This window comes from Sorex araneus, chromosome 5 (genome assembly GCF_027595985.1).
Source record: "Sorex araneus isolate mSorAra2 chromosome 5, mSorAra2.pri, whole genome shotgun sequence".
NCBI classification, from domain to species: Eukaryota; Metazoa; Chordata; class Mammalia; order Eulipotyphla; family Soricidae; genus Sorex; species Sorex araneus.
The window spans coordinates 30513442-30535767 of NC_073306.1; the positions used below are offsets into that span (position 1 = coordinate 30513442).

At 53.1% G+C, this 22326-nt stretch overlaps 1 protein-coding gene across 1 annotated transcript; it reads right to left on the reverse strand.

Annotated features, from left to right (window-relative positions):
- Nucleotides 1-62: 62 nt before the first annotated feature.
- Nucleotides 63-7840, reverse strand: DMAP1 (DNA methyltransferase 1 associated protein 1). Its single transcript, XM_004621581.2, has 10 exons — nt 7587-7840; nt 7108-7199; nt 6673-6868; nt 1837-1995; nt 1575-1742; nt 1285-1470; nt 1103-1174; nt 810-882; nt 408-703; nt 63-171 (listed from the first exon to the last, which is right to left on the reverse strand). The coding sequence occupies exons 1-10, from the start codon at nt 7689-7691 to the stop codon at nt 112-114; spliced, it is 1407 nt and encodes a 468-aa protein (XP_004621638.2). The 5' UTR covers nt 7692-7840; the 3' UTR covers nt 63-111.
- Between the last annotated feature and the right edge of the window lie 14486 nt (nt 7841-22326).

Here is a 22326-nt window from a genome sequence, read left to right on the forward strand (position 1 = left end):
CGGTGGCCACCCCTGCCCACTGCGCGAGGGGCCCGTGGTGAAGGAGGAGAGGAAGCGGCTGGTGCAGCTCAGTGCTTCTATTTACATGGCGGGCCCCGCGCCCCGCGCCCCTCACGGCTTCTTGGCTTTCTTCACAGAAGACGAGCTGGAAGCCGACTCCCGCCGCTTCCTCTGGGGAGACAGACGGGTGCGGAGGTCAGTGGCCCTGAGGCCAGCGCCCAGCATGGCGTGAGCCTCTCCTCCAGGGAGGTGCTCCCCGCCGGCTCCCCCCTGCTCCCCTCAGCCCCCGGGAGGACTCCTACACGGCCCCTGGGAAGCGGGGCTGTGCGCACCTGCCCACACATGCACCCACATCCTTCCTCCCCGCCGGCTCTCCAGCCCAGCTCTCCCGGGGCCCCAGCCCTTACCGAATTGGGCGTGAGGGGTGCTCCCACCACATCGATGATGGTGTCCTTGGTGGGGTCGGGGCCCAAACCCGGCTCGGGCACAGCTGACTCGGCGGAGGCGGGGGCGAGCCCCAGGGCGGGGGTGGCAGGGCCCCCCAGCACGCCCGCCCGGGCCAGGGCCTCGTGCCGGTGCCGCAGCATCTGCAGCTCGTACTCGCAGTTGGCACAGGCCTGCTTGAGCTCATACAGCAGCACCAGGTCGCTCCGCAGCTCGTTGAACATGTGCACCAGCTCCTCCGTGGGCGTCGGGCTCAGCTCTGCGGGCGAGGCACGGGCAGCGCTGGGGGGCGGGGAAGGCCAGGACAGAGGCCACCCGCCACCTGCCAGCCCTTCCCCCAGCCTGCAGGGCCCAGCCCCACTCACCCACACCCAGCTCCAGCAGCATCTGTTCCAGAGCCTTGATCTTCTTCTGCCCCACGGAGCTCGGCAGCTTCATCTGCAACGACCCAGACGGGTGCTCAGGCCCAACTCCCCACTAGCAGCTCAGGACACGGGCCAGAGAGCCACGGGGGGTGGGGGGGTGGCAGAAAAGCTGGGACATCAGTAGGACGTCATGACGCTGCGATGCCCAACCTCTCCTTGGCGCCAGCCCTGGGACCTGTAGCATCTTGGGGTGCCGAGAGCCCAGCACCCCCCTGCACGAGTGACTCACGTACCCGCTGGCTCCGCAGCGTGACGCCTGCAGACTTGAAGTCTGGAAACTTGATGCCCGCGGTCTCAGGGACGGCCTGGAGAGGAGCAGAGGGGACCCTGGTGTCACGGGGAAGAGCCAAGCCTGGTCCCCGACCCCTCTGCAAACCCAGGCCCCCTGTCTGAGGACCGCCCTGCCCCTCCACACCGGCTTCTCCGCCTCCTTCTTCTGCGGCAGCTTCTTCTTGGGCGCCTTGCGCTCGGTGCGCCGCTGCTCGGCCGTGGTGTCGGCCGCCGTGATGAGCTTCTGCAGGTCCTGGCTGCGCTTCTCCCGCTCCTTCTTGCGGGCCTCGATTTTCCGCAGCTCCTGGAGCAGGTACTCCTCCTCTGCCACCTGGGACAGGGGGTGGGGCTGAGATGGGGGGCGCGGACCTGGGGGAGGGGTGTGGGCTGTCCGGGGCTCCCGAGGGCGGCCGAGGGCAGCTGGGCCCGGCTGACCTGCTCGGGGGTCCGGTTGTAGAGACGCTCCAGCTGCTCCTTCCGGCGCCGCTCATGCCCCGCGTCAAACACAGGTATCTTGAGCTCCGTGCCGGGCACGGCGCGCACATTGGCAAGCTTGGCACAGATGTGGTAGTAACGCTCCTTCAGGTCCTCCACAGACCGTTTCTGAGACACAGGGTGGAGAGACTTGCTCAGTGTCAGGGGAAGGCTGGCAGGCCTGGGGTGGGCACACGGGCAGGGGTAGGGTGGCAGGGGCTACCTTGAACTGCTGGTGGTCGTAGCGGTCATGGATGACCACGAAGCGGAGGTCGAAGCGGCGGCTGAGGTCAAAGAGGTGGTCGGTCTCCGCCTTGGTCCAGGCGTCGTCGTGGAGGTAGAGCTGGTACTCCTGCTCCGAGTACACGGGCACCTGCACGGTCTGGGGCACAAGGGGACACCGTGGGGCACTCCGAGGGCCAGTGCCTGGGCTCCACATGCAGGAGGCAGCCCCCAAGCACAGAGTCCGGAGTAGCCCCCAGCACCGATGAATGTGGCCCCAAAACAGAAGGAAAGAGAGGCCGGGCCTCCGTCCCTGCTGATCACAGCTGGAGAAAAGTGGGGAGGGGTGTCGTGGAGAGAAAAGGAGGCCCGGGGAGCACCTGCAGCACTTCCAGCTCCAGAACCACCCCACACACACACTGGGCACCTGCTCTGCCCGCACAGAACAGTGAGGGGGTGCAACCTGAAGGCGGCTGTGGGGTGAGGCGGGATCCAGAGAGAGCCCCAAGAGCGCCCAGTTCAGACGGCTTGTCTGGAGCACTCCTGCCACCCAGTGGTGACAGTGAGCCTTGCAGCCCCGGGACATCCCACACTTCCACAGATGGGCTGAGGCCTGGGGCTGGCTACTCCACCCTGGCCCGCCCTCTGCCCCCCACCCCCACGCCCGGCCTCCTTGGCCTCCCTCAAAGACAAAGGGCTCCACCAGCTGGGGAGGCCAAGAGACCCGCAGGACCACAGAGTACAGTGGGTAGGGCCCTTGCCTTGCAAGCAACTGACCCAGGAATGGTCCTCTGACCCGGCCAGGAATGAGCACAGAGCCAGGAGTTAAGCCCTGAGCACCAGAAGGTAAAAGGAGGCCCTAGGAATAAGCCCATGATGGGCCACACCAGGAGCTTCTGTCGGGGAGGAGATGGCCCAGCGGGTGGGAGCACGAGCTTGGCACCACACGGTCCCTGAGCACCAAGATGGAAGCCGTCACTGAGAACGCTGGGGGGAGGGGTGCCAGCTCCCTCCCACCCCCCAAAACACACTAGCCCAAGCCTGCTCTTGGACACGTGTCCCACTGAGGGGCCACTCACACCTCAAACTCAGCATGTGGCCTGTCACTCTCCCAACCCACAGCACCCTAGTCCCCCACACCTAACCCTAAGCCCCAGAGGCATAGCCTCACCCCTGCCCTGGCCACACTCTCAGGCGTCCCAGAATTCGCCTCGCCCCTGCTCACGCCACCCGCACCAGGTCTGCTCTGGGACGGAGCAGGCCACTCCGAGACCCGCCGGGGCCAGTGCTCGTGTCACCACCACCACTGGTCCAGGTGAGGAGACTGGGGGTTGGCATCTAGAAGTCTCTGTGACAATCGTACAGAAACATACGCTGCTGATCTAACAGGAAGGAACTGATAAACCGTTTCTTTCTGAAAAATCACTTTCCTCTCCTCAGCCTGCAGAACTGGAAACTTAAAATAAACATCCTCCAAATAATGCAAGCCCGGCTGTAGAATATGTCTCTGACCATGAGCCCAATTAGCCCACACATGCTAAGGGCCATCTAGATAACTCACAAACTCTCCAAGCACTGCTCTGTGCACCCTGCAGGGTGCACAGGGCACCCCGACTATACAGTCAGGGAGTGAGCTAGCCTGTCGGCAGACGTGTCCCTCCGATGCTGTGCTAGTCAGGTGGTCAGCACCTTCTGGAACATTCCAGGCTCTCCTGGGCCTCTGTTCCTGCTGACTGCCTTGCACTGGCCCTTCCCTCCTGAAGGGCATCTCGCCTGCTTCCTCTCAGGCAGCATCTCTGGGGAGCACTCAGGCTTCCCAGCTCAGTGAAGTGTCCTTCTGGCACATCCCAGTAAAAGGTTCAGAACTGGGGGGCAAGGAAGATGTCTCAAGTGACAGAGAACGTGCCTAATATGTGCAAGACCCTGAGTTTGATCCCCAGCCGCCCCCTGAACACTGCTGGGTGCAATCCAGGGCACCTGAACACTGTTTAAAATGTTTTTTTTTTTTTCTTTTTAAATCTCATAACCCAGAGGAGCTGGAGGCCCAGGACCTGGCTCAGTGGGCAGCGCCTGCTGCAGGCAGGGTGAGAGGCTGTGTGGGGGGTTTGGTCTGTGTATTGGCGGGAGGGAGGGAATTGGTTTTGGGGCCACATCCACCTACACTCAGGGCTTAGTCCTGGCAGTGCTTGGGGAACCATATATGGTACTGGGGCTGGAGCCCAGGTCAGCCAGGTGCAAGGCAAGATAGTGCCCCACCCACCACCCACTGCACCATCTCTCCGGCCCCAAGCTCAGAGTCTGACGCCCACCACGGCCCGCCACCAAATCTGCTTCCCAGCTGCAATGCCATGGTGCCACCTGAGGCCATAAGTGTGCCATCTTCTGGGCACTGCAGCCATGTACATGCAAACCTTCAGGCACATATGGCGATATCCGGACGGTGTGGTGGCAACAACGGAAATGAGGAAGGGGCAGCTCCATCAGTCAAGGAGCAACCCCCCGTTGGGCATAGCTCAGCCCACTAAAATGAGCTTGGGTGGTGAGTGAGCAGGCGCAGCTCTGAGGCCACAGAGCTTAGAGATGTGAGAACACAGTAGTGACAGCTGAGGGCAGGCTCAGGGACCGGGGGTACAGTGACAGCCAAGGGCAGCCTCAGGGACCCAGGTGCACTGACAGCCGAGGGCAGGCTCAGGGACCCGAGGGACAGTGATAGCCGAGGGCAGGCTCAGGGACCCGGGGACAGTGACAGCCGAGGGCAGGCTCAGGGACCTGGGGGACAGTGACAGCTGAGGGCAGGCTCAGGGACCGGGGGTACAGTGACAGCCAAGGGCAGCCTCAGGGACCCAGGTGCACTGACAGCCGAGGGCAGGCTCAGGGACCCGGGTGCAGTGACAGCCGAGGGCAGGCTCAGGGACCTGGGGGACAGTGACAGCCGAGGGCAGGCTCAGGGACCCGGGTGCAGTGACAGCCGAGGGCAGGCTCAGGGACCTGGGTGCAGTGACAACCGAGGGCAGGCTCAGGGACCCGGGTGCAGTGACAGCCGAGGGCAGGCTCAGGGACCCGGGTGCAGTGACAGCCGAGGGCAGGCTCAGGGACCCAGGTGCAGTGACAACTAAGGGTAAGCTCAGCAGTGGGGGATCTGGGGCAGAAGGAAGGGGAGAGACGGGCGGGCATGAGCCTGAGCCCCGCCTGTGGGCCCTGTCGAAGTGCCCTGGACCGTGTGGGGGCTGAGGAGCCATGTGGTTCAAGGTCACTGCCTCTCCTGAGATTGCGGGCTGGAGGCACAGCGTTGCCCGCCGAGGCAGAGAAAGGGCAGACGAGGGGCTTGGCTGCAGGATGTGAGGCTGGGGTCCACGCTGTGCCGGGACTCAGGGTCTGGCTGCTGCAAGGGCACAGCAGAGCTGCCCTGGCCGGGTCCCCAGGAGAAGATGGGAGTCCCCTCACCCCACCACAGCTGCCAGATCTTTCTAGAACCAGACCCACTCTGGCCACAGACCCAACGCCTGAGTCTGCCAGCCTCATTCTCCCCAGCAGACACCCACTGTGGGGACAAGCACATCCTCATGCCTCTGCTCCTGCCACCCACAGCCGAAAGTCACGGCACCCCTGCCCAACCTCCCTGGGGAGCAGCCAGGAGCCTCCTGTTCCCGGCAGGGTGGAGAGTCTCTTGGTTCCTGTGGTCACATCAGGCCCTGTGTCCTCCATGCCAGTCTGACGTGGCACGGAGCGCTCATTACTCAATGCAGGACGAACGTGCTTATCCTCCCCACAGCGGCCTCCTCCGTGCTTCCCCCCTAGCACCTAAAGGCCTCACCTCCTGCCATCCTCCTCAGCTGCCCTCTCCACGGGACGGTGGTGAGGCGGAGAAACAGAGTAGCTGGAGGAAGCACAGCACTCTCCCACGCAAGCCTGGCAGTCATCCAGGCGGTGGTGTCTAGGTGCTGGGGGGCACAGTGGGCTACAGGACAGATACTGGGACTGGGAGGCTGGGGACCCTGGTGCTTTAGACCGAGCCGAGACTGCTCCCAACTTTGGGGTGTGTGGGGTGTGCTGTGCAGCGGCTCACAGATGGCCCGGCCAGTGCTGGCCGGTGAGGCTGGCTCAGGCCGTTGTTCACCTGAGCAACAGACCAGCACAGGTGACTCAGCTGGGACTAGGATGCGAGCACAGAGGGGCAGCAGCCCGGCCGATATGGCCTCTCAGGAAACAGTGGGGAGGATTCGAGGACGAGAGGGGCCGAGCCAAGGGCACTCCCCGCCCACCCTCGTCCACTCATCCCCCCTGAGACCCCTTCCCTCCCAGCTCCGCTCTCCCGCTGGCCCTCCGAGGAGCAGCCTTTCTTTCCCTGCTCACAGGCATATTCTGTCTCCCTCTACCTTCTGTCCCACTGTGAGCCGAAATAAAGGGGCGCGAAGCCAGGGATGACCCCCGAGTTTCCAATCTGGGTGACTGGAAGGAAGGGTAGTAGTGGGCTTCATTGAAACGGGGGGCAGGCTTGAGGTGGGGAACAGAGGGAAGATCAGGGTCCTGATCCAAAGTACCTGCGGGGCCCCCAGGGAGAGAAGGGAGGTAAAGTGACAGCTGCATGGGCACGGTGACGCTAGACGGCATTACTGTTACGAAACGGGGGCCGCTGGCCTGCGCAGGGCAACTGGAGCCACGACAAACATGGCAAACAAGACGCCCACCGGGGACAGGTCTGCAGAGAGCAGAGTGGGCACTGGACTTCTACGTGCCAAAAGAACCCACGAGAACCCAGCGTCAGTCTAGGAAGGGGTGGGCAGAAAAGACCCCGAGACCCAGGTAAGTGGGCCAGCGGGCCAGTTTCGGGGCTCACCTTATTGAACCTGGCGAAGGGGTAGTCCTTGCCCTCCTCAGCTGCCCGGCGCCAGTGGAAGAACATGGCTCCGTCCTTGCGGGCTGGGTTGGTGAACGGCATCCACTTCCATGGACGCACCTTCTTGGATCCTAACTTGGCCTTCACGGTGCGGTAACCTTGGCCTGTGTCACTGGGCAGCAGTGGGGGCGCATCCCTGGCAGCAGGGTTGGTGGGGGTCAGAGGCGTCAGGGGGTGTGGAGAGATGGGGAGGGGGCTTTTGGAGAAGGGGGACACAGAAGTCTCTGGGAGCAGAGAGGGCCCCCCGCCCTGCCACCCACTACCAGCCCTGTCCCGGGCTCTGCAGGACCGGAGGGAGGGCCAGCTGCGGAAAGGCCGGGTGCCAGGGTGCAGGGTCGGGGCTCAGAGCGCGGGCACGGGCGCGCTCCCGCTTACTTCTTGTCCGAGTAGAGCAGCGCGTACACCTCCCGGTGCATGCCCTCCGGCCTCTTGAAGGTCAGCGTCTCCGAGGATTTCTTGGACTTTTTCTGCGGGGAAAAACCAGACGGCGAGAGGCAGCTGCCTTAGAATCCTTCCCTCAAACTCTCTCCTTCCTGGCAGTGCTCAGGGCTCACTCCTGGCAGTGCTCGGGACTTAGCTCCTGGCTCTGTGCTCAGGGATGATGTGCGGGGCCAGGAATGAGACCCGGGGTGGGCAGGGGTGCCAGGCCCTGGGCAGTCTAGCCGGACCGGCCCCGCTACACTCCCCCCCGAAGTCCCTCCCCCCCCCCGCACACACACAGCTCAGTGCTCGGAGAGCACAGGACACGCGAAGCCCCCTGGGGAGAGCCAGCCTGGGGGACGCTGCTGCCGCCGCCGCCACCACCGCCCTAGGGGTCCCCCCTAAGCAGCGGCACGCCCCCGGGCCCGCGCTACCTTGTCCGGGTTGATGATGTCCTTCTTGCTGATGGTCCCCGAGGCCGCGTCGCCCTCGGGGCCGCCGAGCTCCAGGATGTCCCGCACATCTGCGCCCGTGGCCATGGCGCCGGGCAGCGGCGGGGCGCCGCGGGCCCCGGGCAGGGCAGGGCAGGGCAGGGGGCGGGCCGCGCTCTGGCTCTCCCGCGCCGGGACCGCACGCCCCCCCACCCACCCCGCGCCGCCGCCGCGGCCGCCGCGCAGCTCCCGGAGCCCCGAAAACCCGCGGACCCAGACTTCCGGCCGGGCGCCGTGGAAACGCGGCCGGCAGAAACACTTCCGGCGCGTGCGCCGCGGAAACGGGGCCGGCTGGCAACCCCCGCGGGGACGCTTCGGGGCCCCACGCGGCCCCGCGTGCTCCTGGGCTCCCTCCCGCGCGCCGCCGGCCCTCTGGCGTTTCCCCGCTCAGCGTTGCCCGTTGCGTTTCAGGCGATATCGAGAGAGCGCAGAGTTTGGCGATCTTGATTTCTCTCAGCCCGGGGCTCACACACTAAGTGAACGTCACAATGATAGCTGTTTAACTCGCTGTTTGAGTTATCGATATTGCAAATCACGGTGCCCAAAAGGAGAGAGAAAAGGAGAGAGAGAGAGAAAGAGAAGAAAAGCGCCTGTCAGAGAGGCAGGTTGGGGTGTTGGGAAGGATCCTGGAGACACTGGTGCTGAGACATGTACACTGGTGGAGGGATGGATGTTGGAATAACTGTATGACTGAAATCCAAACACGCACAGCTTTATAAAAATAAATTAATAATTTTTTTTTCTTTTTGGGTCACACCTGGCAATGCACAGGGGTTACTCCTGGCTTTGCACTCAGGAATTACCCCTGGTCATACTCAGGAGACCATATGGGATGCTGGGATTTGAACCCGGGTCGGCCGCGTGCAAGGCAAACACCCTACCCGCTGTGCTATCTCTCCAGCCCCTAAATTAATAAAATTTTAAAAATAAATAGCTGCTTGAAGGACGATAAGTACCCGTGAGACATTAGCACAGTGTTGGTACCTTTATTCTTTTTCATTAAATGAGCTAGTGATGGTGATTGCTACGTGCTCCCTAATGCTAAGTATGAACAAGGCGCTGTGCTAAAGGCCAGGGCCTAAGAGATAAGCTCGACGACTTCCCAGGATGGCTGCCAGGCCTGACCCTCGCTTGCATGCCTGTCTGGGCTGTCTGTGGTTTGGGCCTTCCTGGAGCTCAAGGTCCTGGCCTGCACTCATCTGGGAACTGTGTGGGTTATAAAGAGGCCCTGGGACTCAGCCCCCAGCTGGGAGAGCTGGAGGTAACCTTCAAGAGAAGAAACTTGCTGATGTCTTGGGAGAGTCACTTCTTCAAGAGGGTCCTGAGGTCAGTCAGATGGGACAGGGGAAGTCAGCCTGCAAACATGGGGGACAGTGGGCACTAAGCATGGGGAGGTGGGATGGAAGGTAGTGCAAAGGGACAGAGCACATGCCTGTTGTGTCCAAGGCCAGGGACTGACCCCATACCACATGACCTGCCAAGCATCTCTGCAAGTAGGCCCCCAAGAGAGCATGGGCGATTGATAATGCCTTGCGAAGGCATTAAGAAGACTAAACCTGGGCCCGAGAGATATACAGTGGCGGCTGACCAGCACTGAAGCCCAGCATCACAGGTGGTTTCCCCAAGTCCCCCAGGAGTGATCCCTGAATAAAGAGTCTGGAATAAGCCAGTGAGCACAGCTGGATGTGGCTCAACAACCAAAAAGAAGAGGAGGAAAAGGAGAAGAGGGGAAGGAGAAGAGGAGTGGGAAGAGAAGAAAAAGAAGAAGAAGAAGAAGAAGAAGAAGAAGAAGAAGAAGAAGAAGAAGAAGAAGAAGAAGAAGAAGGAAGAGGAGGAGAAGGAGGAGGAGAGGAGGGGGAGAAGGAGGAGAAGAATAAGGAGAAGGAGAAGAAGAAGAAGAAGAAGAAGGAAGAGGAGGAGGAGGAGGAGGAGGAGGAGGAGGAAGAGGAGGAGGAGGAGGAGGAGGAGGAGGAGAAAAAGAGCTCAACAAGGCCTGCCCTAAGATGTAAGCAGGATTCACAAGTGAACCATAAAGATTGTGTAGTATTCTGGCACAAGGGTGCAAGGAAGCAGCAGCAGCCATAGCCACAAGTCTAGCTAGATTCCCACAATGTGTAAGAACTGAGCCAGAGGTATAAACTCTTCTGTGTTCCTGAGGCCCGATTCCTGGGGAATCATCTGAGCTCTTAAAAACTTATTCAATTTGCAGTAGAAGTTGCCCACAGAGTAAAGGAAAGGGCCTTGGAACCAGTAGACAGAGCCCTGCACCTTGCCTCAAACACTTAGACCCCTCCTTGTAGCCAATGAGTTGTGTGATTAATAAAAAAGTTCCCTTGAGTGAGATCCTGGGACGGTTTGGTGAAAGTGTTTCAAGCGTTGTTCTAGGCCCCAGGCTCCAGTGTGTGAAAGCAATACAGTTATCTCTTGAGGAAGAGAAAGACTGGGCATATAAATAATACATAATATAAATAACATCTAGTAAGTTTTGATGGTGTTAAGAGCTGTGGAAAAATACAGTGGGGTAAGAGGATTGTGGACCCCTTTACAAAGCATTTTCCAGAGAGTTTTCCCTCAGGGCTGGGAATCTGAGTGGGTGTTTAAATGACAGGAACAGATAAGGCATTTCTGAGGAGGGAGTGTTTCAGACAGAAACCACACACACAGTGACCCTGGATGGATGAGAAAACACTCTTCATGTTGAAGGGACATGAAGGAAAAAAAGGCCAGAGTCTTGGGTTGTTGGGTGAGGAGAGGGGAATGGAAGATGAGATCAGGGGTAGGTAGGCAGTGAGTAAGGAATTCAAGCTGTACTGGAGAGCAATTCCATGTCATCGTTCCTTGGCCCCAATCTCAGCCTGTCATTGGGAAATCCTCAGAAAGGATGTGTCCAAGCCTCTTGACTAAGTCCTAGGATTGAGAAGGGGGTGTGAGAGGGCTGTGTCTCTCAACCTCCCCGGCGACTCCCACTCTTCCTCCACAGGGGCAAAATGGTGCTGCTACAGCCCAGCCGGTGGTTTGCCCTGCAGCATCCCCAGTTGTCCTCTGTGGCAGGGCTTCTTCTTCTTCTTCTTCTTCTTTTTTTTTTGGCTTTTTGGGTCACACCCGGCAATGCACAAGGGTTACTCCTGGTTCTGCACTCAAGAATCACCCCTGGAGGTGCTCAGGGGACCATATAGGATGCTTGGAATCGAACCCAGGTCGGCCGCATGCAAGGCAAATGCCCTACCCGCTGTGCCTCGCTCCAGCCCCTGTGGCAGGGCTTCTTCAACTCCTCCCATTCACTACCCTTTTCACCCTGACAAACGTGCACCCAACCACAAGCACCTCTAGTCCCTGATGTGTTGATCTGGAGAGCATTTACAACCATTGCCCCCTTCAGAAACCTTTTACTGTTGTCAATGTTGGCTGCCACCTTCCGTGATGTGACCCCATGTGAGGTCTTGACCCGCAGACACTAGGCTGCGGGTACCAGGACAGCTTCCCAAGAGCCCCTCGAGCTGCCAAGACCCCTTCAGGTCCTGCCAAGCCTGGAAGAGCTGCTGCCAAGTAGGCTGCAGGGCCAAGAGCAAAGGAGGTTTCTCCTTCCTCCTGAGTTGGAAGGTGTGTGCGGGGGTGGGGCAGGGAGCAAGACTGAAGCTTGGCTAGGAGGCCGAGGAGTCAGGTAGCTGGCAAGGGAGAAGCAGGAGGAACCAGAATCTAACTGGCTGTGGATACAGAATCCAAATACAGCAGGCTCAGCCCTCCCCAGCCCGTCCGTCCCCACTGGGCCCTGAAATAGTCAACCTGAGCTCCTCAGGGCCTGCCTGGCCCTCAGCTCTTTTCCCATGCCCCCTCTCCCTCCCCGTTCTTCTCCCACTGTCCATCCCTTTTCCTCTGAGCTTTTCAATATGAGACCCCCTATGCTGAGGTGCTCCTTGGAAACTGTGGGAAACGCTCAGGGTGGGAGATTCGGGCTGAAAGTAGACTATAGACTGAACATGATGGCCACTTAATACCTCTATTGCAAACCACAACACCCAAAAGGAGAGAGAGTGAGCAAAAGGGAATGCCCTGTCACAGAGGCGGGTGGGGTGGAGGGGATGGGGTGGGGATGGTGGGAGGGATGCTGGGACCATTGGTGGTAGAAAATAGGCACTGGTGGAGCGATGGGTACTCAACCATTGTATGACTGAAACACAAGCACGAAAGTTTGTAAGTCTGTAACTGTACCTCATAGTGATTTGCTAATAAAAATTTTTTTAAAGAAAGGAAAGGAAAGAAACTGTGGGAAAGGGGAGGTTTATGGTGGCTATCTTCATTACCATGTCTGGCTCCCACCAATTAGGCAATAGATTTGCAGGGCTTGGAGAGCTAGCTAACAGGCTGAGCACAGGTTTTGCATGTAGAGGCTCAGATTTGACTCCTGGAACCACATGGTCCCCTCAAACCACTGCCAGTGGCAACCCCCAAGCACAAAATCAGAAGTGTACCCCTAGCACGACTAGGAGTGCTCCCTACCGCCCCTCCCCTTCCAAAAAAGGGAAATTTCCTGGGATGGGGATGGGATTGTGTGGCTTGTGTGAGGCCCTGGGTTCCATTCCCAGCACCACATGGTCACCCCGGCACCACCAGGAGTGACCCCTGAGGATGCAGCCCAGAAAGCAAGAAAACATTTCTTAGTAATAAGAGCAAATTTTCTACTTTTTCAAATGGACACAGAACCGAATTAATAAGGTCAAAGACAGCCCAGGGTTGGGGTAGAGTGATAGTACAGCAGGTAGGGCATTTGCCTTGCACTTGGCCAACCTGGGTTCGATTTTCAGCATCCCATAGGCTGGGGGAGGTCTCCTGAACACCTCCAGGAGTAATTTTTGAGTGCAAAGCCAGAGGTAACCACTGAGCGCTTCCAGGTGTGAATCTCCGCCCCGCCCCCCCCCCCCCCCAAAAAAAAAAGACGGCCCAGGGATGGCTCTGATGTAGGAAACTCAGAGAGGAAACAAGGACAATGGGAAATGGCCCAATGTCAACCCTGACTTCTCAGCCTGGCAGAACTGGGGTGTCCACACACCAGACAGCCCACACAGTCAGAGGCCAGAAGGTAGAGAAGCCGAGACCACTCCTAGCCCCTAGGAAGCCTGTGATATGGCCTGCAGGAGTCCCCTCTTCTCTCAAGCCGACAGGCCTGCATACCCCTGTCAGGCCATAATGAAAGGGTCCTGACACACCTCCCCAGGCCTGGGCCCCAGAGTGAATTTTCCTTTCAAACTCTTGCTCTGCCCATTTTTCTAACTTAAAAAAAAAGTGGCCAAAATTGTTCCAAGAATGGGAGAACCAGCTTGAGCAATAACCTTAGAAAAACTAAAATTATTATTAATGAGCAACAATTGTAAAAGGTAACAGGCTGAACATTATAAATAGGTTAGTTCTGGCTGACCTTCAAGGAACAGATTATTCCTCATTTGTTCCAGTCAACTTTAGAGCACAGAAGAAGTTGAAATTTTTCCCCAATTCAACGTATGAAAAGAGCACATCATCAGAGCCTAATCAGAGAGAGAAAGTCTTTGAAGGATACCCAATTCTCAGGTTATATAAGCTAGTTAAGAAAAATAGGAAAGTTGGGGCCAGAGCGAGAGTACAGCGGGTAAAGTACTTGCCTTGCATGTGGCCGATGTAGGTTCAATCCCCAGGATCCTACATGACTGGCTGTGGATATGGAATCCAAATACAGTAGGTTCACCCCTCCCCCAGCCTGTTTATCACCACTGCGCCCAGAAATAGTCGACCTGAGCTCCTCAGGGCCTGTCTGGCTCTTCTCCCATGTCCCCTCCTCCCTCCTGCTTCTTCTCTACTGTCTCCCCAATGGCACCCTGAGCATCAGTTATTGAGTGCAGAGCTGGGAGTAACCCCTAAGAAGTGCTAGGTGTGATCCAAAAACCAGGGTGGGGGGAGTAGGAAAGGAGGCCAAGAGATGCTACAGGGGAAAGTGCTTGTCTTGCACATGGCTGATCCAGGTTCAATATCCGCACCCCATATGGTCTCCTGAGCACCATCAGGAGTGGTCCCTGTGTGCAGACACAGGACTAAGCCCTGAGTGAGCATGAACAGGTGTTGCTCAAAAACCAAAAAGAGAAAGAAAATAGGAAAGGCCAAATATCCTGCCCAATGACCAGTGCTAGCAGAGAGTGTGGGGAGAGGTAGGATTGAATAACAGGTCAGGCAGGAAAGGCGGGGCCTGGGGGCGGAGGGAGACTTCGATAGATGAAGGGCTAGCATTAGCACTGGGGCTGAATATGGGGGCCAGTAGGACTAGAGGTCTGAGACCTGGATGATGAAGAATCCGACAAAGATGCTTCCCACAGGAGTGCTGAAAGCGGCTCCTTGAAAAACACAAATCCTGAAGGTTATGGTGCTTATAGATGATGAGTTAGAGTTAGAAATCAGGTGCTGGGCCGGACTCTACGCCAGGCTGTTTCACTCAGGGTGCTGCAGAGGGGTGTGGGTGAGAACCCTTCAAGCCCCAAGGGACCCAGCCCTGGCAGCCGAAAACCTCCAGAACCCAACTGCCGCCTCGCTCAAGGCTACTCCCCACACGCTCAGGCCGAGCCTCACGTATGAGTGAATGTATTCCTGGACTGCACGGCCGCGGACGCATCATAAGACACTCCTCACCCATTCTCCATAAGTACCACACCACATTTCATGGGGTTCAAATAGTAGGCAATAAATCACAGAGGAAAAAATATATATGCATATATACATAGTTTCAGATATATGTATATGAAAGCTCACATCACTCAACCGTTAACAACATGTTAGTGATATTCTAAAGGATGTCTTAATGGCCCCTGCCAAAATAGAACAATCTTCACACTGTCTCCTCTATGGGTACTTTTTTGTAGCATTTTCAGCGGTTTTCCATAACAGACAATACAAAATATATCATTTTGGTTGTGCTTTGGGACAGGGATTGGGGCTTGGGATGGAAAACATCCCAAATTTGGTGGTGGGATTGGTGTTTGAATATTAACTGTAATCAAAAATTGTGAACCACCTTATAAAATAAAAAAAATTTAAAATAGAAATCAGGTGCTGGGGGAAAAAATATCAATGGTAGAGAGAATTGCCTTCCTATTTGTGACTATAGTTCTGAATGATGCAAGTAATTACTAATGCTAAGAAAGATTCTGTTGATGTAATTGATGTAAACGTGTCCACCCAGTGTTGCTCTTCTTCTCCATATATTTTCTTATTAGATAGTTTGAGGCAAAAATAAAAAATCAAAGGGGAGGCACCGGCCCCTCCCACTGCCGAGATGTGATCCCGGGGGCTGCACGCATGTGCGGCCTCTCCGCAGCTGCACAAGCGTGAATCCAGACCAAGAAAACCTCTTTCGGCATGGGCAACTCCTCGCAGAATGTCTCCAGCCTGAGAACTAAGCCTCGGCCCCGTGCCCGCCCAGGAGGGGAAAGGTATTTCTCTCTCTCGCCTCTTTCTCTCTGGGGATGAAGGGCGCGGTGTCCGCCATATTAAGACGACCACAGATTGGGTTTTCAAGCCTGCAATGATCCAATATCTGGAAGAAATCTCCCTGGACTTTGTGTCAAAGTACAGAAATTCAAAACCGCGCGGCCGCAGTAGCGGCCACGCGACCTTATTTGTCTTCACAGTAGGTCTGAATCTAGTGGGGTACTCCTAACAACAATAGTGAGGTTTGTGTTGAAATATTGAATGTAACCAAAGTAAACAGAATGTAAAATGAAACTTATCAGTTACAAGGTAGGGAGTGGGGGGGCGGGATGGGAGGTGTACTGTGTGGATTTTTTTTTTTTTGGTGGTGGTATATGGGCAGTGGTGAAGGGATTGTTGTTTCAGCATTGTATAACTGAGACTTAAGCCTGAAAGCATTGTAATCTTCCACACGGTGATTTAATAAAATAAAATTTTTATTTAAAAAAAATCAAAAATACTTCTGTTTTTCTTGTCTTTGAACCAGACCAGGAAGCACTCAAGAGTTCCTCTTTTATTCTTTGTTCGGAAGACCAAACTTGGAGCTCCTTCCTGCATGACATGTATGCATTCTAGCCCTTTGAGCCATTTCTGCATAAAAAAGAAAACAAATCTGTCACCCTTGATCAAACTAGATCCAAGCCCTAGACTTCTCCCTAAAAGATACCGCATGGCTATTGTAAGTTATGGATAAGAAAAGGCATCTGTTTCCTTAGTGGGAAGTTAAACAGTTCCATGGCAAAGTGTTGGTTCAGGTACTAGCAGACCAAGCACCTCTACTGCAGGCCCCCTGACCCCATAAACAATGTCTGTTTCTACCAATTGGGGTCTCCCCTGGTATTCACAGGGCAAAGGTGCCCAGTGAAACCATCTACTTCGAGAACTCCAGCTGAAACAGCATCAGTTCCTACAAGGTCAGCTTCAGAGTTAGACTCTGAATGTCATTGGTGGGACCCAAGGCATTCTGAAAGTTCGATCCCTGACACCCCATATGGTCCCCGAGCCCCATCAGGAGTGGTCCCTGAGTGCAGAGCCAGGAGTAAGCCCTGGACTCTGCTTGGGTATGGTTCTAAAATAAAAAAAAGAAAATATTGGGAATAAATTATCAAACATGTTAAAAGAAAATTTGAAGATGATACTAACGATTACTATGATAATTTGTAATATGCCCTCACGCACATAGCAAGCATACTTTATCTTAAATTCATGGTACTGAAATTAAACATGCATACTAGATGTTTCCAAGTTGTATGTTAGAAAACTTAACAGTATTCAATGAATGAATACATTTTATCCTACTTCTTGATTAAGATGTTCCATTTTCTTTAATAGAATTGGTAAGGGTTTTTTTTTGTCAGTCTTTAAGAGTAAATTATAAAGTTGTCATTTATCAAAGAGAAAGAAGGGGGAAAAAAGATGAAAAGTCAGCCAACACATTTTACTGTCTGGCATTTCCTGAAATGAAAGCAGACAAGGACAACCAGAGAAAATGAAATACATGATCCCACTTAAGAACAATTCTAAATAAAATGCTAATAAATTAAATCCAGCACTGTGTTAAAAGAATAATTCATCAAATTCAAGGAAGATTTATCCTGGCATTGCTAAGGTAGCTAAGCATTAGAATACATAGCAATTTATCTTATATATTGATAAATTAAAAATTTTAAATACTAATAAATTCAGCACCCATTAACAACATAAAAGAAAAAAATCCCCCTAGAAAACTAGGAAAAGAGCAGTTGTAATTTGACATTTTATTTTATTTTATTTTGCTTTTTGAGTCACACCCGACGATGCACAGGGGTTACTCCTGGCTTACGCACTCAAGAATCAATCCTGGAGGTGCTCAGGGGACCATATGGGATGCTGGGAATCAAACCCAGGCCGGCCGAGTGCAAGGCAAATGCCCTACCCGCTGTGCTATCACTCCAGCCCCTAGTTTGACTTTTTAAAATAATCAAGTCATATACAGAAAAAAACACCTATAGCCAATAACCATACTTATTGGTGAAAGAATAGACACATCCCAGTTAAAATTAGAACTAGGGCAAGAATGACCCTATCATCACTAATATCCAAAATGGCACAGATACTTTCTCTAACTCAAGAGGAGGAGGAAAGTCATAAGAGAAATAAACATTAGAAAAAAAAGAGGCAAATTGTGATTATTTTCAGATGACACTATTGCTTACCAAGAAAATCAATTGAGAAACTATTAGAACTAATAAGAAAATTCTGCAAGGTGACCACATACAAGATCAACATATAAAAATCAATAGCTCTCCTATAGACCAGCAATAACCAATTAGAACATGTAATAGGAAATAGGATTCCATTCACAATAACAGCAGTGACTATTAACCACCTAAGCAGAACCCCAACCATCAAATTATTTTAAAATTAGAAACTCCATCAACTTAAGCAATCACATTTGATAAAATCAGGTTGAACCTTTACAATTATATATAGCAACTGGAAAATTCAAGATCATTTCTGGAAAAGAAAAAGAAAAAGAAAAGAAAACGTGAAACAAAACAACAGACCCCGGGTTTGGGAATCCAGTGGTGTTCTTCAGCCTCATTTTAACCCCTGGAAAAAATGCAGTTACAGGAGGGCCCCAACATGGAAAATGGGAGGTAAAGAAAGATTTTGTCCTGGAGCTGCAAGGGGCTTCCTTACAGTAACTGGAGTCATAGAGTTCAGACAGGCCCAGGAAGAGCCTCCGGGGTGTGTTGGGGCCCTATTTGTATGCTCTGTGATGGAGGTCTCCAAAGGAGCCTTCGTCACATGCCTTCAGCAGGTTTCTTTGTGTGAAGTTGCTCAGGCCTGATCTCTGATTCTCGGGGATCATGTGGTTCCTGCATGTGGCTGATACAACAGATGCTGAGAGGATGCTGGATGTCTGACAAAGTATCCTTAGGACCCAGCACCCCTCTGGGATATAGCCGTGAACTTTACCAGGAGGAATGGAACTGCCAGATGCCGCTCTGAGAAGCCTGTGCTGAGACACCATTCTGGAGCAGGGCCAGGATCCTAGCACAGCTGGGGGCTTAAGCATTTAAGGCCTGTGGGATGGCTTGGTTGGAACAAGGAGGTCTGGGGAAAGTGGAGAGGAAAGGCCTTCAAGAATGACTCAGCGGGTCCATTCCTGCACCATGAGGTCCCCAGATTCTCTTCCTGTCCTCAGCTTGAAAGAATGCTGCGCTTAGACACCCAGCGCTGGGCTGGATGACGGGCAGCTGCCAGCGATGGGGGAAATGAACTGGGAAGCAGGTCCACAGAGACGGGGTGCCAACAGCAGTCACGCCAACAGACCTGGCTTTGCTCACACCCACAGGCACTTTTGTATGTATCTCTTTGTTGGGGACGGGTCTAGGCACCCCCTGCCTCTGTCCCTGTAAAGAGGGACTGGGTGCGGGGGAGGCCTAGGCATTCCCTACCTTAGTTCCTGTAAACAGGAACGAGTATGGAGAAACTTGGTGTGAGGGCAAGTCATCTCCCGACAGCCGACCTTGACAGGTGGCCGAAGGGCCACCATGCTCTGGCGGCCAGCCTGGAAAGGGGGTCGAAGGGCCACCATGCTCTGGCGACCTGCCTCGAGAGAAAAGTTGAAGGGCCACCATGCTTTGGCAGCTGGACTCAAGAGGACGCTGAAGGGAGGATTGGCTCGCGTCTGCCATGGCCATGCTCAAGGCCACATCTGCTTTCCCATCTTTCTCAAGGCTGAGAGAAGGAACCTAAAAAACAAGTAATATTGGCAAAAATAAAGTTGCTTGTACCGCTTGATTAAGATGTAACCTGCTGATCATTGCTAGAATAAGACTATATAAACCCGCTTGGATTTCAATAAACTTGCTGTATGCCGTATATTGCACACAGTCCTCCTTAGCCCACTCAATTCTCATTCCCTCTCTCCGGCCAAGGTTCAAGTTGGCCACGCGAGCCTCAACATCTCTTCTCACAACTCTTCCCTTGTTTTGGGTGCTGAGGATTAGGCCTGGTTCACTAAAATATAAACCTGGAATATAAACCTGGAGTGCACAGGGCCCAGGTTCATTCCTTGGTACCACATGGTCTCCCGAGCTCTGCTATGGTAGCCTTGAAGGCCCCCAGCACTGCTGGGAAGCTCCCCCCACCCAAAGCGTGGCTAATCAAAGTGAGGAGGGGCTGAGAGTATGTCTGTAAGCCTTGAATTACCTGTTTGCCTCTTCTCTCTGGGAAGCCCAGGAAGTTTGTTCTGATCCCCCACCCTACCTGAACCTCTAGCACCATCCAGAGTAATTTCCTGGATGCAGTCAAGTAAGAAAACACAGGCAAGAAAACACACACAAAAAATAAAATTTAAGAGAGAAGGGCTGGAGAGCTTGTACAGGTTATGGCCTTGCCTTGAATTGTGCCGAATCAGTTTAAATCCCCAGTATCACATGTGGTTCTGGAGCACTTTCACCAAAACTCTTCAGTGCCACCCTCGAGAACGTCATGTGACAACTGGAATGGGAAGGAATGGGAATGAAGATAGACGGTCAGCAACTACACCACCTCCGCTTTGCTGATGACATCGTTCTCATAACGCCAAACATTAACCAAGCGGCACAAATGCTGGCTGACTTCGACCGTGAGTGTGGAAAGGCCAGATTGCAGCTGAACCTCAACAAGACGATGCTCATGAAAAATGAACTAGTCACTGATGCTCCATTTGCTCTCAATGGAACGAACATCTCCAAATGCAGCAGCTATGTGTACCTGGGTCGAGAACTCAACGTGAGGAATGACTTGGCTCCAGAACTGTGCAGGAGGAAGAGAGCAGCGTGAACGCCTTCAAAAGTGTCGAAGAAGTGGTTAAGAGGACGAAGGACCTCCGACTCTGGGCACATCTTTTCGATTTCACCTGCACTAACATACACCTCAGAGACTTGGGCTCTATGCAAACAGGATGAGAATGCTATTCAGGTATCCCAAAGAGGAATTGAAAGAGCTGTGCTATGAGTATCACGTCTCACTCAAGTGAGAGAAGGAATTCGGAGTTCCGACCTCCGTCGATGGTCAAGAATCAGGGATGCCAAGACATCAAAAATCAGATGGACCGGACATGTAATGCAATTCAGAGATGACTACTGGACTAGAGCTTTTACCGACTGGATTCTATGGGACGTCAAAAGACCGCATAGCCGCTCACCAACAAGATGGTCAGCGAGCAAATATCATTGAGCTACACTAGCACACGACAGGGACAAATGGAGACATTACTGGTGCCCGCTCGAGCAAATCGCAGATCAACGGGAAGACAAGTGATACAAGTGATAAATTATCATGAACAACTTTATAAAATTAAAAATTTTAAAAATAAAAATACACCCCCAAAATTTTGTTTTGGAATGGTTTTAAAGATCAGTCTGAGAACGTCAGAGATAAGCGTGCAAGTTATTATATCATAGCAGATTGTTTGAGAATACTCCCATCAGCAGAGAAGAGTGGTGGACAGAGACAGTGTAAACAAGATCAAGGGAATGTAGATTCTCATTGGAACCAGGTACGGGAGACAGGAGGCTTGTTATCCTGTTCTCTCTGCGTGTGTTTGAAAGTTCCCATTTTGAAAGGTCTGAATTCCCACCTCACGTGTCTCCTCAGTGAAACCACTGAACTCAAAAGAGAAAGATCAAGTGTTAGATCAAATAAAAATTTTATAATACAAATTATTTTCTTTAAGTTGCTTTCTTTAGCCACGAAAGCCTTTTAACAGATAGAAGTTAAAATATTATGGAAAAATAAAAGACCATTGTCACAGTCTGTTAATCCCATATGCTTCCCTTGAGAAGGATAAATAGTTCCATGGCAGCTTTATGGGATCCAGGGCCCAATGTAGAAAAATTTCCCAAAGGGCTCACTCACACTCCATCCTTTCCTTTCTCCTTTTTCTTGCTTCCTCCCCGGCCCTGTACCCCTCCTTTTCTTCCTCCTCAATGAGGGCAGATGAGGAAAATGAGATAAGAAGTAATCTCTCAGTTAACCAATTAGAACAAAATAAAGGTAGAGGTTGATGGCCTTTGATTTGAGATACTCTGGGTTGATTTGTTTTGTTTTGTTTTAACTACATGTGGTGGTTCACTCCTGGCTCTGCACTCAGGAATCACTCCTGGTGGCCTTGGGGGACCAAATGGGATGCCAGGGATTGAACTTGTGTCAGTGTGTGCAAGGCAAGCGCTCTATCCACTGTACTGTCTCTCTGGCCCCAACAGAGAGAAAACTTTCTGAATTTCTCTGACTTGAAAAGCAACTTAAGTGCCATACTAGATCAATATAAGCTAAGGTGGATGGAACCAGAGGTAAAATACAGGAGGTGCCTTGAAAGCAGTCGACCTGAGTTTGATCCTCAGCATCTCATCTGATCTCCCATGCTTGAGTTAGGCCAGGAATGACTCCTGGGTGCAGAGAAGTAAGCCCTGAGACAGCTCATGTGCCCCCAAATGAAAACCAAAACAAAACAAATGAAACCACAAAATTACAGGTGGGGTGGGAAGCCTGGGGAGAAAGTTCAGAGGGCTGGAGTGAATGAATGCTTTGTATGCAGGAACCCTGGTTCAATCTCCATAGTGCTAGAGCACCACTGGGCTTGGGGCCCCTTAAAACAAAACTAAAAAAAAATTTACACAAAAATTTCTCATAGCAGGGCTGGAGCAAAAGCACAGCGGGTAGGACATTTGCCTTGCACGCAGCCGACCCGGGTTCAATTTCCAGCATCCCATATGGTCCCCTGAGCACTGCCAGAGGTAATTCCTGAGTGCAGAGCCAGGAGTGTGACCCCCCCCCCCAAAAAAAAGCAAAAAAAATTTCTCATAGCAGGTGCAATAGTTTAATTTCACAGTTGTCCTTAAAACCACACACAAAAAATCTTTGTTCTTCATATGAAAACATTATTACAGTTCCCTATTACTTCTGAAGTATCATTAAATATAACTTCTTAATTAAAGCATCTTGGGTTTAGAAAGATATTCCAGGTCTTTGCCTTGTGTACCACCAATTGGTATTTGATCCCAGGAACCACATATGATCCCCTGAGCACTGCCAGGAATGAACCCTGACTACAGGGCCAGGAGTAAGCTCTGAGCACTACTGGGTATAACCCCAAAACCAATTCTTTACATATTATTCATATATTATACATATATTAATATATTGTATATATTAATATATTATA